The sequence below is a fragment of the Malaclemys terrapin genome, chromosome 2 (genome assembly GCF_027887155.1).
Source record: "Malaclemys terrapin pileata isolate rMalTer1 chromosome 2, rMalTer1.hap1, whole genome shotgun sequence".
Lineage (NCBI taxonomy): Eukaryota > Metazoa > Chordata > Testudines > Emydidae > Malaclemys > Malaclemys terrapin.
In genome coordinates, this window is record NC_071506.1 from 72,610,884 (window position 1) to 72,633,521 (window position 22,638).

General features: G+C 40.5%; 1 protein-coding gene across 1 annotated transcript in view; it reads right to left on the minus strand.

Moving 5' to 3' along the window:
• LOC128831960 (chloride channel protein C-like) overlaps window positions 1-17,065 on the minus strand; it is a 107,045-nt gene extending 89,980 nt beyond the window's left edge. The window contains exons 1-6 of the mRNA XM_054018931.1: window positions 16,752-17,065; window positions 14,371-14,500; window positions 11,903-11,983; window positions 10,800-10,975; window positions 7,754-7,846; window positions 2,176-2,419 (exon numbers count right to left, since the gene is read on the minus strand). Coding sequence (XP_053874906.1) covers window positions 2,176-2,419; window positions 7,754-7,846; window positions 10,800-10,975; window positions 11,903-11,983; window positions 14,371-14,500; window positions 16,752-16,999 — 972 coding nt within the window. The 5' untranslated portion in view covers window positions 17,000-17,065. The remainder of the gene's footprint in view (window positions 1-2,175; window positions 2,420-7,753; window positions 7,847-10,799; window positions 10,976-11,902; window positions 11,984-14,370; window positions 14,501-16,751) is intronic.
• Between the last annotated feature and the right edge of the window lie 5,573 nt (window positions 17,066-22,638).

Below are 22,638 nucleotides of genomic sequence, written 5' to 3' on the forward strand. Positions count from 1 at the left end.
GGTACTCATGAAGAAGTATTACTAAGCACTGGTTAGAGGCAGGGATATTGCAAGATTGTTCTGTGCAAACTTCCCCACACAGCTTGTCCAGTGGATCTCAAATCTGACCAACACCACACAGTTCTATGGGGTTTTGAGTGCTCTTATCTCTGCTTGAAGTCAGTGGGAACCAAGGGCACTCACTCAGCACTTTGCAGAATACAGACCCAAACCCTCAACTGTACTTGAGCAAAGATTGACAGCTATTGTCCTATGGCTATTTTATATACATGCTGCTTTTGAAAAACAAAGGAAATTATGGAATTTCATGTCTGTTGTTGTATATTCTTCCTGAGATCAAACAAAATTTGTGGGGATGGGACGTTTTTTGGAGTGCCATGATCTGACATGTTCAACAATATCTTTTTGTATGTAAATAAATACTTGTGTCTTCCAAGTATTATTTATTTTTCTTTGTATTTGTATCCATTTACAAGCAACAAAATGAAACAGCTGGGTAAACAGCAACAAAGAGAGCTTACCAGGAAGCTATTCAAGACTTAGCTGAGCCAAGTGTTAAACCACCACCAAAGTCTCCCTACCTATTGTTGCCTAAAACTGCTATTTTTCCAATGTATCCTTTGTTTTGAGTATCATCCAATTTTAAAAAACATGTCACAGATTTTGGCCGCAGCAGGTTGAAAATGTATGGATATTAATGTTATGCCAAAAAGATACCTTTGCCCCCAATACCTCACATTTTTTGGTATGTTTCTTGCATATCCCAGGGAACCTCATACTGTTCTCTGGTAACAGCTGGGGCTGGGATTTTCAAAGAGCCTAATAAAAAGGAGCTATATGCCCAATTCCGAGTTCAGTGACAATTGGGCAGCTAACCCTTTGATAATCCCAGCCAAAAGCACTGCAAGCTGTTGGCCATCTAATAGTCTGAGCTCAATGCAAGGATCCCCACGGGGAAGGAAAAGGGCTTCGGAAATAATTGTTCTGTTATGTTAAGAGCTAACCATTTTCTATTAATTACCAGGAATGCAGTTCCCACTCCGAGGCTGAGCCATTAAGCAGAAACCACGTGTGGAAATCAACAAGATTGCCCTTGGCATTGTTTCACTCTAATGCCAGCTCAGCAAAAACTGCAACAGTTAAAATAACTATAGTCAAACCTATCTAAGCTTCCACCCATGCAGATAGAGAAAACTCTATAAGGCAGCTGAATTTTGCTAACTAATGGTTGACCAAAACTGTGTTGGACAGGTTGGAGGAGACTAAGAAGTTGCTTAAGAAAAAAAAATTGCATACAGAAGATGGTTCTGAGAGAAAGTTTAACTGATTGGGCCAGACGCACGTCAAGGAAAATTGGAAACAGCAATTCTCCCCACTTGCTACCCACAGGCGTAGCCTGCTCAGGGAGGGAAATTTACCCCTCAGATAAGGTGACAACAGGAAAGTGCAGCTTTAAATCTAGAGGTTTCAGAGTAGCAGCCGTGTTAGTCTGTATCCGCAAAAAGAACAGGAGTACTTGTGGCACCTTAGAGACTAACAAATTTATTAGAGCATAAGCTTTCATGGACTACAGCCCACTTCTTCAGATGCTAGTGCCTTTCCTGGCTGGGCTGGCTCCCTCCCCCTTCTTTGTCAACCTCTCTCACCTTGGAGATTTCACTGGCTATCTCCAGCATTAAGGTGGAGCCTAGGGTTTACTTCCAATTGCTAATACATTTAAAACTACAAACTGCCTCAGCTTCACTAGGATATATCTCATGTTAGTTACCACTTGTTAATGAACACTTGGTAAGAACACACCTCTTTTCCTAGCTAAGACATGGCCTAAGACTGTATCACTAAGTGCTTCATCAGAAATGATGCTGCTGTCAGAGGTAGTCATTTAATATTAGCTGGTATGCGGTATGGCATGGTAAGAGAAGGGGTCTTTCAGTCAGTGTCAATTGCTGTTAGAGCCCTAAAGGCTTAAAAACAGTCCATAAACTATTTTTAATTTTCATAGGCTAATTTCCCATTTATGCTTCTCAAGATTCTTCACTTCAGACAGAAAACAGGACTAGTGCCACAGATTATTTTTTCCCAGATTCCAGGCCCAAAGAGATATGAGTATTTGCCGTATAAATTATAAATCCATGAGCTATATTTGTATTCAAAAATAGTCCGTTTGATACATACCCAAAATAAAATTCTTTTCTCTGCTTTGAAAAATCCAAAATGACCTCTGTAAACAAACCCAGAAAGAGATGAAGAGAGTAAATCCGTAGTGAAGGCAGCCATCAAGCAGCAGAAGAAAGTTTGCCAGGCCAGTCTGATGTCCCAGAAAGAGGCCACCTCTTCCAATGTGAACAAGAGTCCACCCACTGGAGCACGGAATACCGAGGCTATTCCTGCTCCTGCACCAGCTGTAATGAAATTCCTCCTACAACATGGAGAAAAATAATTCATCAGAAAACAGTGAGGCACAGCAAGGCATGCTTTAAGATTTATATGTTTAGAAAACTCAACAATGGTAAAAAAATAATCCTTGCCTATTTATTGTTAAAGCAAATATATTTTTAAAGGCTAAATATAGGGGGACTGACTTGTTCAGGGCATTGTTTTGGGGACATAGAGCTTTTCACCTCTGGGGTCTAAATTCAAACCTGATCCACAACAACAGTAATAACTAGTGGCTGTTCGGTGGCATAGGAGAAGTGAGCTGATTTCAGTCAACTGCCAAGGACACAAAGGTCCATGTCAAACTAAGCTGCCAAAAGAGGGGTCAGTGAGCCCAAAGATAAGCATAACTCTCAGAACTGTTAGCTGTGAATCCATGTGTTAGTAATACTATGAGGGTCATATTCTGAGGCCTAAAGGGGATGTGGACTGGGCAGCAGGGGATGTGTTGATTGGTTAACTGATTGATTTTTCTGTTTGCTTTGTAAGATATTAGCTTTTCTCTTTTTTAACCCTGTCCCAATGAACTTTTCTCTCCTAGTGCATTGCATTAGGAACTCTTAGAGTGTCTTTGTAGGCTGACCAATTTCTTGATTCCTCAGAGCACTGCATGTATTATAAATAGCGACACCATAGTTAAGTTTTCTCAACACTTTCTATTAAAACACCCTGTTTTCATTGGTTTATAATTTTTCAACCCAAAAGTCTGGCAATTTCCCATATTGGGTGTCTGGTCAGGCTGAAATTTTCTATACATTTTCAACTCACATGATTCATCGGTATTTTGTTTGTTTGTTTTGTTTTTTTAAGAAAAATACATTGTTTTGCCAATGATAAAAAAATTCTTTCCAACTGTTTAACTGTGAAACTCTACTGCCTCCATGCTTTGCAGCAGGGATTTGAAATTTGGCAATGAGGGGAACCAGGAGGAGTATCACACTGTTATCAGGGATGTGCCTTTTGCCAGCGCTGTGAAAATCCACCCAAATTTGGTCAAGTTACGGGCCTCTGAAAATCTCAGTTTGCACACGCTCAGTAGAAATTTGTTAGAACTTGACTGCTAAATTCTCTGAACATTCCATCTTCAGGGAGCATGCTCCAGTTTGAGGCTGAAGGGGCAGAGCAGGATTTTCTTTGCAATTGCTCCTCAACACTGCTGGGAGCTGCTATGACACAGGCATAGAAGCTGAGAACGACTGTCTCTTTTGTGCTCTCAATGCTTCTACTACTGGCATCCATGCAGTGAAGCAGGGCCAGCGCAACCCATCAGGCGACCTAGGCGGTCGCCTCGGGCACTAACATTTGGGGGCGGCGACTGCAGTGGCAGGATCTTCGGCCGCCCCGGTCGTCGTCGGTATTTCGGGGGCGGGACCTTCCATCGCCCCGGTCATCAGGGGTATTTCGGGGGCGGGACCTTCCGCCTCCTCTGTCGGGGCGGCATTTCGGGGGCGGGACTTTCCACTGCCTAGGGCAGCAAAAAAGCTGGCGGCTTTTCACTGCTCCTGCAGTGAAGAGAAGGACAAGGAAGTGGCCTGGACTGCAGATGGGCAAGGAAGAAGATTAGGACATGGAGGGGAGACTGGGATAAGCTAGAATGGCCAACGGCAGAAAGGGGTCAGATTTGCAGAGGGAAAGGGGAAGAAGGATCTGAAACCACATCAGTAGACTCCCATATAAATCTGGAATAAAACCTATGATTCCTGAGTCTTACCATTCCCCCGCTGTCAAATGGCTGTGGAACCCACTGGGAAAATATGTGCCTCACCTCCCTCTAGTGGCTGGGCCACAAAGAGTATGACAACCTACTACTGCTATAGTTACTCTGTTAGCTCAAGTAGCAGATGTCTGTGCTGTTGATCTAAAAGTCCAAACCCTACTGATGAACCATGTGGGAGTCAATATAGTTTCACATGATTGAATTTCTGTTTTTTTTTTTTTTTTCAGTTTGCTTTTCTTAAAAAAATCAAGGAAGTTGTATTGAAAAAGCCATGTTAAAAGAACATTAAATTTGCTGAGTCGAGCACACAAAAGTTAGGAAATACCAGAATTAAGGTTGCAGTGCAAAGGCAGCACTGGAACCACTGTAACAGGAAATGGTGGATTCAGTGGGCGAGGTTTAGGTTGGATATTAGGAAAAACCTTTTCACTAGGAGGGTGGTGAAGCACTGGAATGGGTTACCTAGGGAAGTGGTGGAATCTCCTTCCTTAGATGTTTTTAAGGTCAGGCTTGACAAAGCCCTGGCTGGGATGATTTAGTTGGGGATTGGTCCTGCTTTGAGCAGGGGATTGGACTAGATGACCTCCTGAGGTCCCTTCCAACCCTGATATTCTATGATTCCATCTCTTGATCTCTTCAGAGCAAGACTGGATGCCTTTCTGTAAGATATGCTTTAAGCTCAACACTAGGGTAACTGGTTGAAATTTAATGGCCAGAGAGATACAGGAGGTCAAACTAGATTATCTAATGGTTCCTTCTGATCTTAAAATGTTTTAATCTTGTTGTATGAAATGGGGATAATACCACCACCTCCCCTCACCGGGGTTTTACAAAGATAAATTAATTCATTGTTTGTGAAGCCATAGAAAAAGCCAATCAGGAAATAAATAATTCAGTCTTCAGAGCAAGGTTTAAACAGCATGTAGCAAATAAGGCTTGGGACCACACAAACAAGGAGAAAACAAATTATTGAACTGCTGCTCGTTCAGTGAGCACTGTCCATCCTGTGCACTGAATGATGCAGAGATGTGGTGGAAAAAATAGTAGGTGACCATGTCACTAAAGGCTATATCATAATGCATATGCACAAGAGGGCCGAGTTAAGGCTATGCAGGCAATCTTAAGTCTGGCATTTCATAATTTTTGACTGCTTGACTTTGGAAACTTAACCTTCTTTTAACATAGTTTTTTTTTTAGAGTAACATGGCCATAGCTGACCCAGTTCAGCTGACTCAGGCTTGTGGGACTCGGGCTGCAGAGCTAACTATCACAGTGTAGACATTTTGGCTGGGGCTAGAACCTGGGCACTGAAATCTTGCAAGGAGGGAGCATCTCAGAGCCCGGGCTCCAGTCCAACCGGGAATGTCTACACAGCAAGTTTCAGCTTCACAACCGGAGCCCTGCAAGCCCAAGTCAGATGACCCAGGCTCTGAGACTCAGTGCCACAGGTTTTTCTTAATTGCTTTATAGACGTGCCCTTATACATATCAACTAGTACTGTCTACTGGAGTAAGGGTTACATGATGCCTGAATACTTACTGAACTGTTGCTTCATCTGTGAAGCTATAACATTTATTTTAAAAGACTTTAAAAAGGGTACCAAACCTATTTGCTGCTCCAAAAATACACCAGAAAGGAGTTAGCATGCTTCTCATCCCACATTCCAAAAGACAACAACAAGGAGGAGAAGCTAAGATGAGCTTGCTGTTCACAGTTAATCCTTTCTGTATAAACAGGATTTCTAGATGATATGTTTCTCTCAGGAGTTTTCCTGTCTCTGTAAATCAATTCTTCTCTAATTATCTTATATTGTACTTTTACAAAACAAAAGCAAAATCTTTTACTGCTCCTCTTAAAGCAATTACTAATTTCTTCCATGAGTAACAATTTGTTTTAATAAGCATGTCTCAGGATTTATTTCACTAACTGAAGATGAAAGTTAAAGACAAAGCATATCACATATCGTACGAGCTGTACTGTATGATTATCCTGTGAGCCACAAATAGTTCACAATGGCCTTTTCTTTTGGCAAATGAGGCTTTTGCCCTGCTTTGCCCTTGCCTTGGAAACAAAAAAAACAAAAACAAAAAAACCCAGTATAATATGGGGCTTTTTATTTATTACTTTAATGAGCTAATGAGCAATATCCAGAAGACAGAGCCTGACCCTGCAAATCCTTACTGATGCAAGTAATCCTTACTCATGTGAGTAATTCCTTTGACTTCAGTGGGAGTATTTACAAAAGCAGGTTTGCAATATCCAGCCCACAGATGTTCATTATCAGAGAAGATTCAGATTAAAGAAAGTATGAACAGTCTGTATCATTTTACAGCAGGGAAAAAGGGAAACAAGCCTGTGTCTCCTATGCACAATGTGTAGATTGAACTGAAACTGTGGAATCCTCAGGATAGCCAGGAAGAAAGAAAAAACATTTTAACTAAATATATAAGTATTGTGACAGACCCAGACCAGTGGGGTACAGGAGTCTGGTAGAGGGCAAATATATGGTCACTGGATGAGTAGTTTTCTGTTCCCTGAGTGACCAAAGCAGGGGATGCACTAGAGTAATCAGGAACCTGCTAGAACCAGTTAAGGCAGGCAGGCTAATTAGGACACCTGGAGCCAATTAAGAAGAAGCTGCTAGAATCAATTAAGGCAGGCTAATCAGGGCACCTGGGTTTTAAAAAGGAGCTCACTTCAGTTTGTGGTGGGAGTGTGAGGAGCTGGGAGCAAGAGGCGCAAGGAGCTGAGAGTGAGAGGGTGTGCTGCTGGAGGACTGAGGAGCACAAGTGTTATCAGACACCAGGAGGAAGGTCCTGTGGTGAGAATAAGGAAGGTGTTTGGAGGAAGCCATGGGGCAGTAGCCCATGGAGTTGTAGCTGTTGTCATGCAGCTGTTACAGGAGGTACTATAGACAGCTGCAGTCCACAGGGCCCTGGGCTGGAACCCGGAGTAGAGGGCGGGCCCGGGTTCCCCCCAAACCTCCCAATTGACCTGGACTGTGGGTTCTCCCAGAGGGGAAGGTCTCTGGGCTGTTCCCCAACCCACATGGTGAATCTCTGAGGCAAGAAAATCCGCCAATAAGCGCAGGACCCACCAAGATAGAGGAGGAACTTTGTCACAGTATCTTAATGCTATATTAATTTAGACAAACCTAAATTCAAAAGTCTAGTATTTTACACTCACTTTGTAGCAGTGTGAATGACAACACGAGGTGCAAAGCAATGGAGAATTAGGGCCCACGTGTTAAGCACACTGTTTTCATAAGCATTCAACCTACATACTTATCACAAGTCGTTTTAATTATGGCTCAACATTTGCTAGAGCCCAGCACAGCTCACCTATGGAAATCACAGAAGGAGGAAGAGATTACTTTCTGATGGAGAGGGCCAGGAATATCTCCCAGTATTTTCCATCTAAGATCACAAATATCTGAAATGACTAGAATCTTATTAGATCATTCACTCCAACTCTCTGCCAGGTTCTATTAGTCCCTAGCTTTTTGATTAACCCCTTGATACATCTGATTTGAGAGAGTCAGCATATGGCAATTCTGTCTCAGAAGACTTTTTAAACAATTACATCTGATCAATTACATACTTATCAGCTGAATTCCAAAACCGGGTGAAGAAGGGCAGCTGAATTCCGAGGATGTCTGACTTGAACTGGGTCAGGCCACACCCTATTATTGCCCTAAAATAATGATATAAAAGTTAGTGTTATTTTTAATATGCTATTCACATATCAACTGAAGTTAAAGATAAAAGGGCCAGATCCTCAGCTGCTGCAGAGCAGCAAAGCTAAATTGACTTCAGCAAGTGTAACAGGGGACTGTAGAACACATTTGCTTTTCAATATGCAAAGTCCTGTTGACACAAGAGAGGAAGCTATTAAAGGAAAGGCTTCCAAGTTAATAATTCAGAGATTAAAAGGGCCCCTCACAACATGTACTGTGAAGAAAGACTCTAAAGGCTCCTTTGATGAGCTGCATGTTAGCATCTGCCTAAGAGTACTGACATGATGGATTAGAGAGAGAGGAAGACAAGGTGGGTGAGGTATTATCTTGTACCGTACTGGACCAACTTCTGTTAGTGAAAGAGACAAGTTTTCGAGCCACACAGAGCTTGTGCAGCTCAAAAGCTTGTCTCTTTCACCAACAGAAGTTGGTCCAATAAAAGATATTACCTCACCCACCTCATCTCTCTAAGATCCTGGGACTGACATGGCTACAACTACACTGCATACAACAACTGATTATAGTTAAGGCTAAGATTTTGTCACGATTATTTTTAGTAAAAGTCACAGACAGGTCACGGGTGAGGAGGGTCCAGCACCCACAGCTGCTTGGGCTCCAGGGTCCCGGCCCCCATTGCCCATGGTGGCTGGGACACACAAGTCCTGCTATCACCAGTGGCTGGGAGCTGTGGGGGGGGCTCCCAATCACCTGCATGTGCTGAAGGGTTTCCCCACTACCTGCAGTGGCTGAGAGCTGGCCGCTAGAGCTAGCCCCTGAGAGCTGCTGGGCCCTGCCAGCTGACACCTCCAGCCACACTGCCCTGGGGCTGAAGCAGAAAATGTCACAGAGGTCTCTGGAAGGTCTTCCGTGACAAAATCTTAACCTTAATTATAGTCCATTTCAATCATCCATTTCAAGTTTAATCACCGTTGAGAGCAACGCAGTCTCACTCCCAGTGGAAGATGCATAATGGTTTCATTTACTATACCATGTCCCAGACAATGCTTCAGGGCTGCACTTAAATCCAAGAAAACAGTTTTCATTGACATTTAAAATCATGAAAATATTTATATTCTTTGTATAAAACTCTTTGTAACAAAATTGTGTGTGTTGATGTACAATAAAAATTGGATATTTTAAAAAATAAATTCAATTAAATTAATTCTTTATGCCACTATTTTAAGTTAATACTGTTCTGATTTTCTTTATGGAAATTTGATTGCATTTTTTTGGATCATGCGTCACTATTACAAAACTAAACATGGGGGGGGGGAATTATAGCTGCAGCCACTGAGCGCCTGGAGACAAAAGTCTGAAAGTAAAGCATACAAAAGAAACCTGAAAAGGAGAAGAACAGGAGTACTTGTGGCACCTTAGAGACTAACAAATTTATTAGAGCATAAGCTTTCGTGGACTACAGCCCACTTCTTCGGATGCATATAGAATGGAACATATAATGAGGAGATATATATACACACATACAGAGAGCATAAACAGGTGGGAGTTGTCTTACTAACTCTGAGAGGCCAATTAATTAAGAGGAAAAAAAAAAAAAAAAAAAAAAAACTTTTGAAGTGATAATCAAGCTAGCCGAGTACAGACAGTGTGATAAGAAGTGTGAGAGTACTTACAAGGGGAGATAGTCAACGTTTGTAATGGCTCAGCCATTCCCAGTCCTTATTCAAACCGGAGTTGATTGTGTCTAGTTTGCATATCAATTCTAGCTCTGCAGTCTCTCTTTGGAGTCTGTTTTTGAAGTTTTTCTGTTGTAATATAGCCACCCGCAGGTCTGTCACTGAATGACCAGACAGGTTAAAGTGTTCTCCCACTGGTTTTTGAGTATTTTGATTCCTGATGTCAGATTTGTGTCCATTAATTCTTTTGCGTAGAGACTGTCCGGTTTGGCCAATGTACATGGCAGAGGGGCATTGCTGGCACATGATGGCATAGATCACATTGGTAGATGTGCAGGTGAACGAGCCCCTGATGGTATGGCTGATGTGATTAGGTCCTATGATGATGTCACTTGAATAGATATGTGGACAGAGTTGGCATCGGGGTTTGTTACAAGGATAGGTTCCTGGGTTAGTGGTTTTGTTCAGTGATGTGTGGTTGCTGGTGAGTATTTGCTTTAGGTTGGGGGGTTGGCCTTGGTAATCATTGTCTGAAATGGTTGTGTTCGCCTCTGACTAAACCTTACTCTCTTATTTTTGAATCCTTGAGGGCTGCTGCACCTATGTACAAGTAAAATGATACGAGTGGAGGAAAGGGGTTTCGTGGAGATGAGGAGAGCAAACCTCAAGGATAAATACTTTACCCTAACCCTAATAGGTCAGCCAAAAAAGGAAATGTACTACACAAGCAGAAAGAACCTGACTATCACCTCTACTCATGAGACTGCTTAATAGGAGGAAATAAAAGGAGAGGATTCCTCTCCCAGGGACCCAGCTGAAGGACTGGGAGGATTTCTGTTTGTTTCTTTTTATTTAAATAGGAAAAAAATAAAATTGAATGTTTCTTTCAGCAAGAACATATTGTGATATTACTTTCCCAACTACAAATATGGCACTACACTGGGATATAAATAATTTACAGCTCCATTCTGACTTGCAATCTACTATCCTGTGGGAATTGCAAAGAGAAGCAGTTTTGACCAATTCTGTGGTCACTATTGACTATAACTGTGGGTTGTCTTCTTTTTAATCTAGGGATCTTATGGAACCTGAGCATCCAATTTCCCACTCTTTTGCACCTTGTGCAGTCATTTACCCTGTGCAAAGCAGGCCTCAAATACCACCACTTCTGTGAGAAAACAAGTCTGATTTGAGCATTTTACACCCACTTGGCACCGCTGTAAAGCAACAGACAATCAGACCCTGACAGTTTAAACTCTTCCATCGTGTTCCTTACCCTAAGTGAATCATAGGGCCTTCCGGTCCACAGAAGAGCCCAGACGCCACAGCCAGCACACAAGAAACAAACGTCCCCAAAAAAGTCTTGACATTAAAAATGTGTTGAATAGAAGCACCATTCAGAAACCCAATGACTTCTGGAAGCCCATACGGTGCACCTGCTGGGCAAAAGAACTGTAAAGAGAGAGTCAAAAATGATTTCCAAATACAGGCATTCAGATCCACCTGCAGCTAATAATTGCAGCTTTCACAAACAGTTCATAACTTCTCTCACAACTTACAGTTACTTGTTCTATCAAGTCATCCATTCTTTCAGTTCCTTCTCTGACATAGCTCAAGACTTCTGTATTAAGCAAATAGATAAGTGTATCCCACATATACCTTTTCCTTAGCTTTTTTGGAAAGTTCCATTAAATGTTTATTTTTCTCTTCTCTCCCTCTCCCCCTTGACGCTACTAGCTGCCTTCTTGTGACTAAATTGAACCCAGTAAGATGGTAGATGGGAAACGGGCTTTCTGTGTTGGCTTTGCAGTCTGATAGAGGTGCTGGAGCCTTAAAGAAGAACTGGAAATGTAAGTCACACTCATTTCACACAGAGGTCTGAGCCAAACCCCATTTGAAGTCATTGTGAGTGTTTATTTTAGGATCAGGCTCCAACTCTGTGCAAGCTACGCTAATTTGCCACTTGTATCCATTTTATGACCAATGTATACCTAAAGTATAACTTATACAACCATTTACACCAACATTTATTTTGCCCAAGACTGCCATAGGAATTGCATGTGCTCACAGGGCCTGAATTTGGATCTCAGACTGGATATCAATCCCAGGATTCCCTACATAGCCAGTAAAACAGAAATCATGGAGAAATTCTGATCATGCTTAACTATAGTAGCACTTAGAAGGCACTGACATAACAAAAAAACACAAGAGCAAGGGATGTGTCTGATCTCAGCATTATAGACCTGTGTTAGGCCTCTGACTGTTTCCCAGTGAGGACTATACGGGGTATATGTTCTAAGACTCCTTTTCTGTAATTAAGCCTCCATCTCTCAGAACTCCACTGATATTTTACAGTAGTTGAGTAAGAGACATACTTACCACCACTAGCCCTGAAGATACAACAATCATGGCCAGTCCTGACCCAAGTATGCAAATCCAGGTCATGTGGAAGTTGCCGTTCTGCGTTTTACAAATAATTTATTAGCATAAGCAATGGTATAGAAAACAAGTATGTGTACTGTCTCAAACCCTCTGCCAACACTAGATAGTGATATATATTTAGAGATACATTTTTCTGTTCATTTGTCCATTTTCTTTCATAACCCACTGTAGCAAGTCCTACAATTTACAGCATATAAGAATGAAAACGGGAAAGAGAGAAGCAAGTGTTGCAGACTATTTGAAAATATGGGGTTGAGTCTGGGTTTTAGATAAGAGAAAGGTTCACAGTGGCTCTTAGTTTTCCAAACCAATTTGCCCATGCCCATACAACATAGCAAAGGGTATTTTAGTGTTCCCTGAAGGCCCCAAACCAAGACAGAACTTACTCAAGTTCCATTGACTCCATTGCTTATGTGCTTAAGTGCTATACTGAATAAAGATGCTTTCCTGAACTGCGGCCTGAATCTATTACAATAGATAACTCTTTAAATTTTACCCAATAATACTAACCGTAAATTCATCTAGATAGTTCCCTCTGTTATTTCTTTAATAAAGTGACATCTCTTATACTCAGTCTTTTCAATTTAAACATGTTTCAGTCTGCCAAGGTTGGTTGGTTTGTTTGTGTTTGGATTAACTGCAGTCATGCTGTCTCCAGAACTCATCACAAGCACATCAGCACCCACATACTTTATAAAATTCCCGACTGTTCGACTTTGATTCACTGTGTATGCAAGCCAAAGCTGTCCCCTTTGTTTCCCAAATCATAGTAGTACAGCAGGCCACCTCAGCCTTCCTGTCTGCACCTCATGCCAGGTCTTTTTTCTAGTGTACTGTACAGAGTGGCAAAACAGGAAGGTAAGGTACACAGAACTGAATTCAGCTGCTCTGTAGTTGGAGAATGAATTTAGGTTGTGGGGTCTTTATGGCAGGAACCCTCTCAATACTTGTTTGTACTGCAACTAGCACAAAGGGATCCTGATCTTAGCGTGGTCTCTGGTACTACTGTAATGCAACACCACCATCACAAGGATAGTGGGATGAGTTCTGCCTGCTGCTTGGAAGCAGTGACACACACAAAGGAAAATTTTGTGATCCAGTACTAGGACGGTTACAATGCCTGGGGACAAAGTCTGCTTTCTTGGCAGACTCGGACTCAGAGCATCATATAGGTCATACTACTGGAACCCATTTTTAATTGTTTTCATATCTCAGAGGTACACTGATCTTCTCATCCCCCATTTCCTGTAGATGTCAAGTCCACCTCTGCATTTTCCTGAAGTGCTTAGAGCTCCCTTCAGCTGAGAAGGCCTTGGAAGCATTATTTCAAAGTCCTGACTTCTCATGAGACATACAACAAAGATATTAGGTATTCATACCATGCTCATCACGGATATCTGAACACCTGTCCATACCCATGGTCATTGTGCTAAGGTATCAGAGTCCAGCCTAGAATGTCTACATTTTTCTGCCAAAGATGGGAAAGCTCCTTCCTGTTATGAACCTCTTAACTGTGGGCTTGCCAAGTACTGACAACCAGCTTCCTTCTTTTCCCATCCATCAGGTCCTCACCGCCTCCAATCAAGCAAGCACGCACACAATAAACTGCAGGGTACTCAGTTTGTCTGTCTTAGAAAGACTGAGCCTGAGTTAACTCCACCAGGATTTGTACCTTTGGTGCCAGAGTGTGTAGCCATTACAAACCTGAAGCATAAGCATCCAAGCCACCCTTTAGCTGCTTTTGTATTATCAGTGATGCAGATGAATTTTATTTCTAACTGCTACCATAGGCATGTATGTATTTAGTTCCAATTTCAAGACACAATGTATTAAAATTCAGATGCAAATCTGATTCTCAAACCAGCTATCCTTACTCATGCAATAAATCACATTGGCCGTGTGATTACTCATGAGAGTAGGGGGTTGTATAACGGGCCCATAATTTGGTACATAGGTGTATAGTAACTAACATGCATAGTGTTACTTTTTCAAGATATGTGGGGAAATCTCTTAAATTTTGGTTAATAGAAATAGAAGTCTTTTGAGACAGTGATTGATGGAAACAGCTTTCTAGAAAATTAAACCTGGTTTCATTTTCCTTTCAGATCTGCAGATCAGTCCAGAAGAGTTTGTTATGGATCGCATTTACCGAACAGTTGCCTGTATATGCAGAAGACTTGCTAAACCAACAGCTTATCATGTACTGAATGTCAGCTATTGTATTTGCCAGTTAGTCAGCAGATGCTTCATTCAAGCCTTTAAAGGAAGAAATTCTTCAGCAAAAAAAAAAATCATTGACAGAAGATGCCAGTAGAGTAGCTGAGTAAAAACTTCATGTTCATGGAGTTTTACTACCAATCAGAACAAAGTAAAAAGAGAGGCCAATTTGTTTTTCCTCTGCTCACCTGGAGGTAATTTTTCACCAGTTCCCATTTTAGTTTGATGAGATAGTCAATTATCTGATGTGTCAGGAATCCCAGCATTCCTACTCCTATTCCAATTAGCCCCATCAACATCCATCGATCCCAGTCAGTTCTAAAGATGGAATAGTAACATTAGTCCTTTGCAGCGAGCTCAGGATGGTTTGTCAAATTGCCTCCTGCAAAAAGGTATGCTTGTTTTGATTATTATCTGTGACTGAAAGAGGCCAAACCACACAAACCTGGTATATTAAGCAGAAGACTACATATATTCACAAAAAGCCATTTTCCTTTGGGAATCAGTTCCATTTGGCTAAGGAGCTAGATAGTGCTACCTCAAAATACATTTTATAGTAAATACAACATAACACAAACACACAGAGGGATGTTAAAACTTTTTAACCTAAGGGCCAAGAAATAGTATTTCTGTATCTGAGCACCAAAAACAAGTAAGGTGTTTTTCCTCCTCTCTAGTGAATTGAGTGCTCATGGAGGTGCCAGACTCACAACCCTGAAAACTGAAGTTTTCTATTGTCCACGGCCATGCTACATCTGTTCTATTGGCATTGCACATATCCCCACTCTGCCCCGTTCCTGACTTGAAGGGACCACCCCATTGGCAGTCTCTTCAGGTCTGTGTAACGTTTGGTCTCTGCTAAGAGATGAAGGGGCTCCCAATAAGCATCCACTGTAGTGAAGATTTTCTCAGGGGGAATACCTGTGATGTGATCTGAGGTCACCAACTCATTTCAGAGCAATCAATCACATAATAAAACAAACTTTAGGACACTACCATCCTGGGCAAGATTTTTTACCAATAATTCATTGAAAAAAGGCTCTAAAATCTTAGATATACACAACCATAGGGGTCTGGTGGCACTATAATCTCCCTCCAGGTGGGCCCAGGCAGTGCCCAGCACTAAAGAATGTTTGCTGAAATAATGCAGTTTAGTTATGTGAGGGCTAACGGGGCACATATTACTCAGCCATCAGTCCCATGTTCATCTGAGTTAACGTTTGCACTCATAAGAAGTGCTATAGAGGCTATTAAGTAGCATTAAATATTGAATGGCAGCAGTGGCTTTATCTCTATCATCTTGGCCTCAAAAGTTTTACTGTGTTTTCCCCAGTTTTAGTTAATGCATTGACACAAAGCATAAATTATATAAAATTATGCCTTTGCATCCAGTTCATATATCCCTTAAATAGAGTGCATATCTATGGTGTTTTACGAATAATTCCTGGTTAGCATAAGGCATCATTTACTGCTAAATCATCCCTGACAGAGTTTACTTATTTCTTGGGCTCATAAAACATTTCAGGAGAGAACATTTTTGGCTTTAGAATATAAGGTCAGATATTTGCAAGCAATTTCCCCTGAAGAGGGTACCCCCAAATCCCTTGCAAAGTCTTTAACATGCCTTTTCCTTCCAAATTGTACAAATTGAACAACAGGTTATACTAGTTGCATGCTCAGTAAGGTATAAGGATTTCCAGGGAAGTGACATTGAATAAAAAGGTTAGTTGTCCAGTTGCCTCCCTTCTTGGCTATGATTACGTGAAGACATTTTCTTAAACAGGGAAATAAATGAAAAGGCCACTCATTCCCTTATCCCCATCATTTTGTGAGCATCTTTCACAATTCACTTTATTGTTTTTAAAATAAGGCTTTGCAGTTCAGTAGCAACTTGCATATAATTAGCTCAGTGCACTTTGTGAGTATTAGTGAATTGAATCTCTCAGAACCCCTATGAGATAGAATATGTATACTCAAACCATTTTATGAGCTGGAGAAAAAGGCATAAGAAAATGTTCTAGGACAGACGCACAAGGGAATGGGGTATGTTTATATAGCTAGAATGGGAACAAAATCTAGGTTGTCTGATGTCCAGTCCAGGGTATAAGCCACAAGATCATTCTGCCTCCCCAACTCCACAAATAAAATAATTTTTCATCTCATGATTCTAGTATCTACTTAACTTATTGACCCCCACCCTTCTGAGCAGCTTTCATAAGGGAAAGATAGAGCTAGCTTAAACTTCTTGTGTGATCTTAGCCAAATAATTTATTCTGTGCCTCAGACACCAGCTGTAAAATGGAGATAATACTTTTCTATCTCTCAGGAGTGTTACAGAGATGAATTCATCAGTATTTGTGGGGCACTCAGAAACTACAATGGAGAGGTGCACACATCAGTAGATAGACTTTTTGCTCCCCAATTTTCCACAATTGAAAAAATTTATTCTCTAGAAAGACCTACACACTTCAATTTTTTTGATTTTCTACAGTTTGGTGCTAATCAGAATTAAAACAAATTGCCTGCGATCTAGGAGGAATAGGACAGTACATATTGGGGGCATTGTTACCTGTACGTTTTCTCCTGTAGCCACTTCTTGTAAACTCTGCTGTGTGAAGGTAAATAATCCAAACTCTCGTGGGGTGCTTGACATTCTCTCTCCTCCTTTCTGCAATTAGAGTTTGCTAAGCCATCTCGCTTGCTGCTGTAACACCTCCTAGGATCCAGAGAATGAATCAAATCAGGCCTTTCTTCTATCAGCAGCATCTGCTCTTCACTATTATCCACACACCTCTTACAGGAAAGAAGGGACGACATTTCCAAAACCCCAAGAATCGTTGGAGTGTTGACAAGAACTATTTGAGACAGAACACACTAGTCAGTTTGCTTCCCAATGAAAGGTAAAGATGGAAAAATGCACCAGGGTGGTGATGTTCAACAGAGACCGGCTGACTTATGTTGTGGGTTTGGTTTGTTGTGACCGTACATAGATCTGGCTTGTTTGTGTCACTGAGACCTTGTATGAACCAGAATTGGGAAAAAATTCACTTGACATAGAGGGATTTAATTGTGGATTGGTAAGTCAGAAATAATTCTAGCTTTTCCTCAGTGACTGTACAAGTGAAGACGACTTTAAAAAGGGAGATGTTTTTGTAAAACATCAACTGAACATGTGTTAGGTTCTTCAAAAGTCTTAGTTAACTCATATAAAAAATAGAATGCTGAAGCATTTGAAGCAATACATTGAACCCACTGTACTGTGCATGCATTGTCCATAAAAAGGGTGCATCTGAGATAAGCATAAACATGTCCATGCTACAGAATTCAGCTTTTGGTCCAAACATCCCCAAACACCGAGGGTGTCCAGCTCAGGCACATGCTTAATTATAAACTACTGAACTGTATCTCTCATTTCACTTAAATTCATCACCAACACCTGCCTACATACTTAATCACAAATCATGTACAATCTTGAGAGTAGGGCACAATGAATGTTAAAGCTCTTTGAAACCCCTAAAATGGGCATTGAAATGAATTGGAATGCTTTCTGGTTTTTAACATTTGAAAATTATATGAGCATTTTTTTAAAAATGACTTAAATGGCACAAGTAAAGAGGTTGAAATTTTTCATTCTTGAACAAATTAACTGTACAACACAAATTCGTAAGATTCTTTGCTTCCCTAAATACACAGTAAATAGGAGATACTTTTGTTGCTGAGGGAGCATAATCTCTCTCTTGGTTTTTCTATTTCTATTTAATTATTTGTTTTCTTTTTTTTCTATTACAGAAAAATGCTCAACTGAGACTCTCATTAAATCCTGAAATTTATTTCTACTCTGGCAAACAGGTCTGAGGTGAATTTAATAGAAGGGAGAAAAGACCACCAGAAATCAGCATAGCACAACCACTCTGTAGGCCAGGGACATTTTTATGAGTACAATTGTCAGATGAGGGCAGACCAGTCTACATATACTTCAGTAGTTCAGAAATATTTACTGTAAACAGAAAATAAAATAATACTGTGTGCTTGCCTTCTGTGGTGCAGGCTTTTGGTAATTCATAACAGGACAGAGGAGGATAGATCTGCTACATTCCAGCTGCTACATACTGTTGGCTCTGCAATGAGACAATATGGAAAAGTTACAGCAGATTTGTTCAGATTTGGCATGAATGCTTCCTGGTCAGGCTGCAAGTGATGAGTGTTAAATGGCTGGGGTAAGAAGAATCACTAAGTGTGATTGCTGGTTAACTGGAAGAAATGCATGGAAGTCAGATAGATACATCTTATATTTGATAATGATCTCACATCTGCATTATCTATCCACCTAGGTTCTTATACCATGTGTCTATTGCTCTAGTATCTGAGTGTTATATTGGTCCTTTGCTTCCAAGATTTTCAAAAGCACTTTACAGATTATAACAAAGAATTGCGACCTTCCCTCAAACCCTGAGAAAAAGAATAGTCAGAGAGGTGGAGAATGAGGTCCCTTTAGGAAAAATGTTAGTGCTATCCTTAATTTGTGTCTTTGGTGCTGGGATGCCACTGCAATGGGTACATTAGGAATACATGAGGTACTCTTGAGAGAGCTATGATAACAAGGAGCTAATTCATCAACACCATTGAAATACAGCCAACTTGAGGGGAACCCAGCAGTTATTTAGCAGCACACAGAAATACTATGCAACAATTCAGGGCAAAGAGTAAAGATTATTTTTTCCAATTGAAACTGCAGGCACAATTTAGGGAGGCATAACAATAATCTGAGTTGGAATTCAGCTGACGTTTACCTAAAGAATGTTAGGGTCTTTAATGAGCACAAGTAGCCAAGCTCTTGGCTTTGCTCCTCATCAGAGTGATAAAATGTATGTTGTAATTAAATATTAAAATTTGTGTGCTGTTTTTGCTTGGATTTATAATTCTGCTCCAAACTCAAAATGGGGAGGAGGGCAGTAGGAGAGTGTGTAAAGAAAAAGAAAACTACCCATTGACGTCAGTGGAGACAGGATTTCACCCGATGTATTTATTTACGTACATCTTGTATGCGTGTGTGTATATGTATTTATATTTGTATAAAATGATTTTATACAATATATATATAAATATTTTGGGTTACATTTGTGTGCACAAATGGCCCTGTATATAATAATGTTCATACTGTGTATATGAAGATAAAAATATACTGAACAGGCATAGAAATGAGTGGAACATACCTAAATAACTTGATTTTTAGCCTGATCTCCTGTATCCAGAATTTAAGCTGTTCCTCACAGATGGCATAAGTATGACTCATTCCAAGTTTACCTTTTGGTTTACACGACAGATTATATCTACATAATCTCAAACAGAGAGAGTCAGTCAGTCTCCTGTATTTGTGGGGCTGAGCTCTATTCTTTGCTCTTCTTAGGTGCCAGGTGGTGTTTTAGGCTCAGAACCCCTTTTCCAGTCAGACAAATCTAGACATAACCCCTCCAAAAGCCAGTGAACTGTGCGGCAAATTAATGAAGCCACCTTGTTGTGCGGTGCAGATGTAAAAAATGTAATGCAACAGAGAACATTCAACACTTTGAAAGGGCTTGTCTATCCAATACAGGGGTAGTGCTTTCGAGGGCCTCTGAGTTGGTCAATGTTTTTATGTCCCTTTTCGGAAATTAAAACTCTGCTTAATTCCTTCGGATAGACAGTTCTTTGGAGGGCCGGCTAGGCCCTGTAATATGCTTCCATATGAGCCTATGGAAATTTTTTATTAAGAAATTTCTTTCTTGTGGACCAAAGTCATTGCATGGAGCTCAGTTTGATCTCCACTGGGAGGATGAAGGACTTTTTCATCCATGATAGAACTCAAACTCGAGTCCTAAAGAGTCTAGATGTTCCAAACCTCATGATTAGACAATTAAACCATCTACTTTGCTTTTTCTAACATGGGTGAGCATGAATTTTCCCTTTTATTCAACGAAGGTCCTTTTAGGGTACACATCTTTGTCTTGCATAGTATGAATGAGGAAGAAGAGCTCTACTGCCTTCTATGACAGAGTCTCTCTTCTCCAAAATCCATGCTGGGAACTCTCTCCTTGGTCTTAGGCCTTCCTCCAAAGCTGACTCCTCCACTGAATTCTGGAAGGTGGTCACTGGTGAATTCTACCATTGCCACCACAGTATTAGATGTTGAAATTCTTCACAATAGAGCAGAGGAGAGATTTCTGGCAGGAGAATGAAGAAGTGCTTGTGTAACCCTAAGGCCAGAATCCCCAGAAGGAAAAGGTGCTGCCACAGAGAACTTCATTTGCATAGGCTACTTACCCATAATTCCTTTACAGACACTTGGCATCACCATAAATATACATGAACTTGGATTTTGGGGGTTACTCTGCTCACAGAGCGAGGAAGGAGCTCATTTCCAAGAAGCTAGGATCCTAAGTTCTCTTGTGTCCCATTCACATATGGGCTCTGCAGCAAGTGATAATGCAGATTGAGAGGCAACACAGAGGACAGACAGCTGAATGGGCTCTGGTGAGGCCCTGCATACCCAACATCTTAACAAAGCTAAATTGCTAAGCTGGGACTGGAGGCAGACCTGTAAAGAGGCACTTGAACTACTGCTACTCACTGATCTAAGCCATTAGTGGGGTGTGTTGATATGGCCACGCAACTGTGAGACAGTCTTGCTAGTTAGTGGGAAAAGGAAGTTGATGGACTATTGCCAACATTAGTCCATTAGTGGTGGTGGGGGTATTTCACTCTTGATTTGCATATACGTTCTGTTGCCATGATTTCGCATGTTCACTTTGAAAATATAGAAATAAAACAGGTTCCAGACATTAAACAAAAAGATGTATTACACATTATAACCCTGAATTATTAGGCTATAATTCTAACTTTTGATTTAGGTAATATCGAACCACTCAAGGTTCACTCTCATAGTTCTGATATCACATCAACAGCTCTCTCTGTAGGTATGAAATGCCCAGTTGCCATTTTATCTAGGTGACTCTCCTGTGTAATTTCAGCTCTCTGTATTGGAAGGTGTACAAACACCAGACACATGCTCAGTTGCTTGGCACCCCAGTTCAAATTAGGTATAGGTGAGATGTTTTCTAAGAAACATATATAGTGTACATATAAAAACTGTATATACTTAATTGTATCCATCTCCCTCGCCCTCCATATATCACTTATCTTCTTAAATTATAAGAATTTGGGAGGCAGGGATCATGCCTTTATGTCTAGCACAACAGTGCATAGTCTTCCTTGGGCACTATTGTAAAACAGATAATAGTACATCATTATACCCATACAGTCTAGATAAATCACAAAAGGAATGTGGAATTAATTTCTGAATACAATGGAGCACTGGAGATTGATGTGTAACTTTGTTATGTTATTTGTATAACAAGGAAGTTTCAATCAAATTCAAGGAGATAATCCAGTATGTTTTCAACTATATTGTATTTTTTTAAAACCGCTGGGAAGTATTGTTCATCACTATCAGTCAGTAGCGCTAGAAGCTTATATAACTCTGACAGATTGAAAGCAAAACGGTTTAATGGACAGCTTGAATTTTATATTCTATCTGTTCAAGATGTCACTAAAAACCCAAATCCATTACCAATCAGGTTAAGATTATTATGGGATTTAAAAATAACAAATCAATGTTAAATACCCACATTCTGAGTGATGGTTTAACAGAAAAATGTAAATATCATCAATAATAGTGACAAAAACATCTCATTATCGAGAAACATCTATAAACATCACAATAGCATGAAAATCTGCAACCAGGTTCTTCCAGTATTTCAAATGGCAAACCATATTTCTTAAGGAAGGAAAAATATCAAACAAGAACGTTTGCATTTGTGGTAAAAATTCTCATCCTGTGGAGTTTCACACATGATGCTGAATTTTATATAAAATATATGGTTAAATTAACACTTTTGGTATGAGCATAAAGATTAAATATTGCAAATAAGTTGTACTGCTTCAGGGCAATACTACAGGGCAGGAGATCAGAGATTTTTCTGGTTTGGTAGAAAGTACTTTGGTTTGGACAGTCATGCTAAAAGATAATCCTACATATACAGAAAGTAAAGAGGAAAGAAACAATGTTTAGAAAACAAAATTAAAATAACTGTAAATTGCTTGTAAACCAGACAGTCTCCATTCAATCTGGGAACACAATTCGTTCCAGAAAGAGGTTCTATCTGGGAAAGCCTCGGGGCCATCAAGGGGAACAAACCAGCCATAGGACCAAAAACTCTCCTCACAAGATTTCAGCCCCGTCATGCCAATAGTAGCTATGGAAGTACTCATTCCAATCAGAACCACCAGCTGCAACACTTGCCTTTCCTGGATTGTAAAAGACAAACAGAGACCTCATGGGGCACCTATTAACAAGGGGAATCTGTCATACATGTAAAAACATGGAAGTCTAACCAGTGCTAAAGAAGCCATCACTCAAA